The sequence below is a fragment of the Carlito syrichta genome, unplaced genomic scaffold (assembly GCF_000164805.1).
Source record: "Carlito syrichta isolate Samal-C Ts95f unplaced genomic scaffold, Tarsius_syrichta-2.0.1 Scaffold260196, whole genome shotgun sequence".
NCBI lineage: Eukaryota > Metazoa > Chordata > Mammalia > Primates > Tarsiidae > Carlito > Carlito syrichta.
The window spans coordinates 223,057-230,763 of record NW_007204292.1 but is presented as its reverse complement, the minus strand read 5'-3'; the positions used below and the strand labels follow the sequence as shown (position 1 = coordinate 230,763).

The window sequence follows — 7,707 nt, the reverse complement described above, 5'->3', positions numbered from 1 at the left end:
GACCCCGGGGCGCTGAGGGCCCCACGAGGCCGCCTGGTGCGTGCGCGCCCGCGCCCCGGCCGTGCCAAAGCGGCGCCTCGGCCCCCCCGAGGGCCAGGAGTGCAGAGGTTTTGGAACAATTCTTCCCAGCAGTTTTTCATTTTATAAAGCTCGCATTTTCCTCTCTTTCGGGAGGGTTGTGGGCGCTCGGGTCAATATTTGTTCTTTAGTTTCAACATCTTCAGACGCATTAAAACCTCCCTGTTAAATATTCTCCAAAACGCAACCCTGGTCAGGACAGGAAATATTTCAGTCGCCTCGGGGGTCGCTTGCTTTCTCTGTGGGACTTCCCTGCAGCCACTTAGAAGAACACCTATCTTCCAATTCTGTTTTGTTTTCAAAACAGCTAAGGCAAGTTGGCTGAGGAATGGACAAAGACCAGGAGCAAATGAAACTGTCACTTCCATGGCGGGGCAAGTCAAGATGCTGAGATCGCTCAGGTGTCTTGCCTACCTGATGGTGCAAGGGATGGGTCATTGTTTCTCTTTCTGTTCAAAGTCAGTTCCACGACTCTGACTGTCGCTGGCTGAGAACCAGCGACGTGCAAGGAAGCATCTTCTCTTAAGATCCCTTCCACACGATGCCAGCTGTGTCTCCATGGCCCCCATTGGAAGGAAGGAGATGGATTGGGACCAGTGGCTGAAGTCAGACCTGAGACAGGAGGAGGCCCGGAAGAGGAGGGCGCGCCTTGCAAACAAACAGCAAGGAGAAGTGATGGGCCCCTTGTCTACGAGGCATCCAGGCTCCTCATAACCCTCTGAGAAGGCACCCAGGGTTTCCCTCAGCACCCTGCAACTTCTTGCCTGGTTTTCCATCTGCTTTCCACCTTCCTCCACTCCTGCACCCACCGGAGTCTTGGCTGGGTCTGGGGTGCCAACAGCAATGCGTTTAACTCCTTACTACCCAGGGCTAGAAAGTCAGCTTGACAACAAGCTAAGGAGGAGATGACCTGATGGGGCCAGTTGGATCGGCTGTAAAATCCCAAACAGCTCAAACAAGGTTTGCCCCAGAGCCCCTCCCACAGGTGTCCTGGCCAAATATGGGTGCGCAGCTGCACACACTGGGTGGAAAAGGATTTTAGGGCATCTTCCATCTCTCATCCAATGCCCGGGTCCAGCATTCCAGAGGAGAAGTCATCCGATGGTTGCACCACGTTCTCCAGTGATGGAGAGCTCCTGGCTTAACCCGACTGTCTTTGGACAGTTATTACCCCCAAGAAAGTTCTAGTACCCACTGGCCTTTCTACCACTGCTCCTAGGACACATTCCGGTGATTGTTGTGCACACTATGTGTGGAATAAATGCAGGGGCTTTCGGGGCGTTGCTGGCACCGAAATTGCTGGCATTTTGCTTGGGCTGCAAAATGTTTTCATTTCATTTATTTGTTAGACATTTAAAAGTTGATATAATTGTTCATCCTTCTTCTTCCTCTTTCTCTCTCTCAATGATAAATCATGAACCGAATGTTCCAGATATCAGTAAAGAAAAACAGTTTATCTTGGCATTCTTTCTAGGATTTCTTCATGATTACAAACATGTACATTCAGGTCAACTGATGTTTTCAACTTCAGTGCCTTGAAGTTTATCCACATGAAAGAACTTCTCAAATATGCATATCTATATAATATCAAAAGCAAAAATGTCCACAGTGTTTACCTTTGTGTGAGAAAAGGAGGAACATTTACTTTTTTTGGTACCTTTTTGTATTTTTAAAATTTTCTATGGTGAACATGTTTAATCAGACAAAAGAAAATTTTTTTTTACAAGCATTCTTCTTGCCTTTTTTCTGTGAGTAAAATTAGGTTTTAAATTTCATCTTATGGATTGCATATAGGGTACACAAAAAGTTCATTTCTTTATGCTTTATGGAGAGACAGATCATGTGGCATTAGCCCCTCTCCCCTCGACTTTTCCCAGAGCATATCAAGAGACTTGCACACAGTAGGTGCTCAGTCAATAGACATTGATTCAATTTCTTTTACAGAAATTAATCAATTTATGTAAGCTTCATTGCACATTTATTTTGATGGCCAGGCACGCTGACTCCTGCCTGTAATCCCAGCACTTTGGGAGGCCAAGGTGATAGAATTGCTTGAGCCCAAGAGTTCGAGACCAGCCTAGGCAACATAGCAAGACTTCATCTCTACAGAAAACTTAAAACATTAGCCAGGTGTGGTGGAGCGTGCTTGTAGTCCCAGCTACTCGGGAGGCTGAGGAGGAAGGATTGCCTGAACCCAGGAGGTCGAGGCTGCGGTGAGCCAGGATCATGCCACCGCACTCTAGTCTGGGTGACAGAGTGAGATTTCGACTCAAATAAATAAATAAATAAAATAAAATAAATAAAATCATTTATTTTGAAAAGCCTGATCAGAGGCCACTCTTCCTAACAAATAATTTCTCAGGATTGTGCACTTGTGACAGACATGGTTACTTGCCCTTTCACTGAAAAATTTGCATTCCCCTTCCATGGTGTAGAGTTGGGGACCCTGTCTGCCAGCCCCTTGCCTTCTCTGCACCTCCCTCCCCAAAACTCTTAAAGCCACGAGTTCAAGTTCTGGTCAGTGGAAAATGGCATGTGTCCCTTCCAGGCAGGGCTCCTAAAAGCTGCCTGCCCAACCAATCATGTTCTCTTCTTTTCTTTTCTTTTCTTTTCTTGCCTACCTGGGCCCCCACTGGTGACTGACTTTGTGTGAATGAGAGATACGAGCCCATTGGGTTAAGCTCTTCAGATTGAGGGGATTACTCGTCACAGAAGTTAATGTGACTTTAACGCTAGCAGCAGCCAACAAGACACTAACTCCTAAAAAAGCTCGGAAAACGTTTTACCATAACCGAGAGGAGAGCTAATGCAAGATATTTATGTTCTAACCCTCATAAAAACGAAGTTTTTCCAACCAGTTCCATTTTATACAAAGCAACGTTTACACCCACATCCCAACAGAGAAGCCAAGAAAAATGAAAAACAAGGAAATTGGCCAGCATTTATCTTCTGACGGCATTTAAAAGATGCCAAAATAATTGGTTCGGAAACGAAAAGTTCGGTTAGTCCGTCGGTGTTTTCAGGCACAAAGAGTCAAACCACTCTATTTCTAAAAGGGTTTTCTTAGTGATTTCAAAGTCATCAGTCCATCTCATCAATTCAGATAAAAATAAGATGGATCCCACCGGCTGAACTGTCTGTGGGATACCTCGTTATAACCATCAACTAGGTACACCCGTCAGGTCACATGAACCCAAAAGTCAGGAAAGTAACTGTCATTGTGTTTGCCTCCCCGTGTGTCTGAAGTCCCCGCCTGTAGGGGGCGCCTTTCCGTGATGGATCCTTGTAAGAACAGAGATTCTGGCCAAGATGGATCATCATATGAGCACCTGAAATGCACTTAGCCCAGAATATAGTGGCTGGTTTTTGTGTCAGCGCTTCAGCTTCATGTGCATATTTTTGGCTATTATATAAGCATAACTTCCTGTAGAAATCATTAACTTTATAATGTGGAACTTTATTTTATTTTATTTTTGAGTAGGAGTCTCGCTCTGTCGCCCAGGTTGGAGTGCAGTGGCACACTCACAGCCACCGCAGCCTCGATCTGCTGCTCAGGCGATCCTTCCGCCTCAGCCTTCCAGGTAGCCAGAACTACAGGTGTGCACCACTACCCTGGTTAATTTTTTAAATTTATTGTACAGACAAGTTCTCGCCATATTGCTCAGGCTGGTCTCGAACTCCTGAGCTCAAGCAATCCTCTCTTCTTCGCCTCCCAAAGTGCTGGGTGGGATTACAGGCATGAGCCACTGCGACCTGCCTGCTGTGGATAATTTTAATCATGATGGAATTGACTATCACATGTGCTCATTTTTATAGAATACTACTGGAAAGCGTCAACTTCTTTAAACAGATAGTTTAAGGAAGTTAAATCATTCTTTGATAGGTTTTTTAAAAAAAATATTGCCTGGTATTTGTTTTTAACTCTTGTATTAATAGTTAACATTTTATATTTGTCTAGATTTAAAATTCTTCAAAGAAAAAATCTTTTGTATTCTCCTAAGGCAGCTAGTTGGCTATCTTGTTCACCTCATAGGTGCAATTTTTAATTTCACCATATTTAAACTGGTTGTTTTTGAGTAAGTTACTGTTACTTACTAGTTGTATGACCTTGGGCAAGCTACTTAATTTCCCTGTGCGTGTTTCTCACCTGTAAGATAATAAGCATTCTTACCTCATACAATTATTGCAAGAATTAAATGAGATAATATGTACAAGGGGTTTAGGAGGTTATCTGACCCAGAGTATTTAATTTACATGTTAGCTATTCTTACGTTTTCTTCATTATCATTAGTAGGTGGTTTATTATTTTTTCTTCTTTTTTTGAGTCAGAGTCTCACTCTGTCACTCAGGCTGGAGTGCAGTGGCATGCTCACGGCCACTGCAACCTCGACCTGCTGGGCTTAGGCTATCCTTCTGCCTGAGCCTTCAAAGGAGCTGGAACTACAGGTGCACACCACCACACTTGGCTAATTTTTTGATTTATTGTAGAGACTAGGTCTCACCAAGTTGCCCAGACTGGTCTCAAACCCCTGGACTCAGGCAATCCTCTTGCCTCGGTCTCCAAAAGTGCTGGGATTACATGAGCCACCATGCCTGGCCAGAAAGTGGCTTGTATTTCTAAAAACAATTTCATGTAAATGGATTGGAGTTTTTCAATTGACTTAGTTATCATGTCAGAGATGGCTTATCTAAGGAAATTGATTGTCAGTTTCTAAGCATCTAAGATCTTGGACTTTTCCCTCATTCTTTCCACAAGTTAATAGTGTATTAAAAAAATAATAATAATGCTTTGAATAAACCAGAAGTGCTGACATAAAAATTCAACAGTGGAATTTAACAAAGTCAACAATTATCTTGTCATGTTAAACACTCACTGTGAGTGGTCTGTTTGGTAAGTTATTATTATTTTTTTTATTTTTGAATCAGGGTCTCACTGTTGCCCAGGTTGGAGAACAGTGACATGTTCATGGCTCACTACAGCCTTGACCACTTGGGCTCAGGCAATCCTCCCTCCTCAGCCTCCTGAGTTGCTGGAATTATAAGCATGTGACTCCATGCCTGGCTAAATTTTTTTTTTTTGGTAGAGATGAGATCTTTCTGTGCTGCCCAGGCTGGTCTTGAACTCCTGGTTTCGAGCAATCCTCCTGCCTTGACCTCCAAAAATGCTAGAACTACAGGCATGAACCACCGTTTCGGACCCAGTGACCCCATTCTTATTTGCTTTTTCTCAGGAATCAATTGCCTAATCCGTCAACTCTGACACATTTGCTGGATTGTGCCTTATATTTGTCCCTTTCTTTTTTATTCCCAAGCAACCTCACCCATAGACTCTAGAAATAGCCTTAACATCTTTGTTTATGAACCAATGAATGTCTTTATTACATACATTATATGTGTTCATTGCAGATACTTTTAGAGAAATCACACTTTTGGGAGGCTAAGGTGGAAGAATCACTTGAGCCTGGGAGTTGGGGGCTGCAATGACTTGGGATCAAACCCTGCACTCCAACCTGGACAACACAGCAAAACCCTGTCTAAAAAAAAAAAAAAAAAAAAAAAAAAAAATCAGGTAAGCAAAAAAGGACAAATCAATATCTTGAATCCTATTACTTTCAAATATCACAGTTAGCTTATTGGTTAACATTTTGGTATGTGTATGTGTGTAATTAATTGCATGTCACAAATATTTGTGCATGTCCATGCACTTTCAGAATACTGTTATGATTAGCTGTATAGTTTTCTATTTTAGCAATATAATAATAGTAATTTACTTGCTCAATCTCTTATTACTGAGTATCTGGGTGATTTCTAATCTTTTATAACCATGCTTGGGGTAAGCACCCTGCCATCTATTACAATTAATTATTAACTACTTCTATACAATATATCCATAAATGCAGAATTATATGGTCAAAGCCTACATTTTGGGGTGGTTAATGACCCACATGCAGTACAGCTTCCTAATCTGTGTCTTAATGTCCAGGATATCTTTTTTCTGAGATCTCTTCGTCAACACTCCCAGATTAAGTTTGTAAAGAAGAACCCTAATAATGTTACTTTCTACCTTGAAAATGGGCCGGGCACGGTGGCTTAGCCTGTAATCCCTGCACTTTGGGAGACCAAAGTGAGAGGATTGCCTGAACCTGGGGGTTCGAGACCAGCCTGGACTACCTGGCGAGATCTCGTCTCTACAACAAATCACAAAAAATTAGCCAGGCATGATGGTGCCCGTCTGTAGTTCCAGCTACTGGGAAAGCTGAGACAGAAGGATCGCCTAAGCCCAGCAGGTTGAGGCTAGAGTGGCCATGAGTGTGCCCCTGCACTCCGGCCTGGGTGACAAGAGTGAGATTCCAACTCAAAAAAGAAAGAAAGAAAGAAAATGTTCCAGAATTCAAAATCCTCTGCCTAGCCTTTGAGGGCATTCTAATCTGGGCCCAACCTACTTTTCCAAGGTCATCTCCCTATGCTATTCACCCCACACCCTATACTGTTGCTTCTGCTGTTAGACCACCTGCAACACTCAAGTCCTACCCTGTCTCCACCTACTCTACTCTCTTGTGAACTCTCAAACCTTGTGTATGTACCTCACTTCTGGCACTTATCACAATGTGTTCTTTGTTCCGTGGCTTTTTTATTTTTTAAGAGACAGGGTCTTGCATTGTTGCCAGACTGGAGTACAGTGATGCATTCATAGCTCACTGCAGCCTCGAACTCCTGGCCTCAGGTGATCCTCCCACATCAGCCACCTGAATAGCTGAGACTACAGGTACATACCACCACATCCAGCTCATTAAAAAAAAATTTGTAGAGATGGGCAGGGGTCTCGCTATGTTGCCCACGCTGGTCTCAAACTCCTAACTTTAAGCCACCCTCCTGCTTTGGCCTTCTCAAAGTGCTTGGATTACAGGCATGAGCCACCATGCCTAGCTCATGGATTTTTATGTACCAGTCTCATCTCCCATCCTTCACCACAGGTGTTTGTAAAGCTGGGATCCCTGAGTCCTCAGCGGCAGAAGTGTAACTGTCAGAAGTGGCTTGGTTATGCTGGAGTTACAACAACCCTCATGCATTAGAGGCTGAAAACATGACAAGTTTCTCTCTCATCATGTTGTATGTCCCTCTCAGGTCAGCAGGGCGTATGTTGCCTGACATCCTCACGCTGGGATTCAGGAGGCCCCATCAGAAACTGATGTGGCAGTGGGGGAAACAGAGGGTCTCACACTGGCGATTAATTGTTCCTGTCTGCCAGTAACATTTCTGCCTACGATTGATGGACCAAAATCGGTCATATGGCTCTACCAGGAGAGGAAGTGCAGAGAAGAGTAATCATCCCATATAGCTGGGAGGGGAAGAATCATACAAGCTGATGTGAGGTCCCTATACCACAGTAGCTAATATGATATCTGGCTTCTAATTGACAATCACTAGACATATGTTGAAAGAATGAGCAAATGAATGGACTGATAAGTAGTTACAGAAACAAAAGAAGGGGCCAGGCTTGGTGGCTCAGCCTGTAATCCCAGCACTTTGGGAGGCCGAGGCAAGTGGCTTGCCTGAGCCCACGGTTTCGAGACCCACCTGGGCAACTTGGCGAGACCTCATCTCTACAATAAATAAAAAAGTAGCTGG

At 43.8% G+C, this 7,707-nt stretch overlaps 1 protein-coding gene across 1 annotated transcript in view; it reads right to left on the bottom strand.

Moving 5' to 3' along the window:
- RBP4 (retinol binding protein 4) overlaps window positions 1-7,707 on the bottom strand; it is a 23,173-nt gene that overhangs the window by 11,419 nt on the left and 4,047 nt on the right. The window contains exon 2 of the mRNA XM_021709608.1: window positions 888-972. Coding sequence (XP_021565283.1) covers window positions 888-972 — 85 coding nt within the window. The remainder of the gene's footprint in view (window positions 1-887; window positions 973-7,707) is intronic.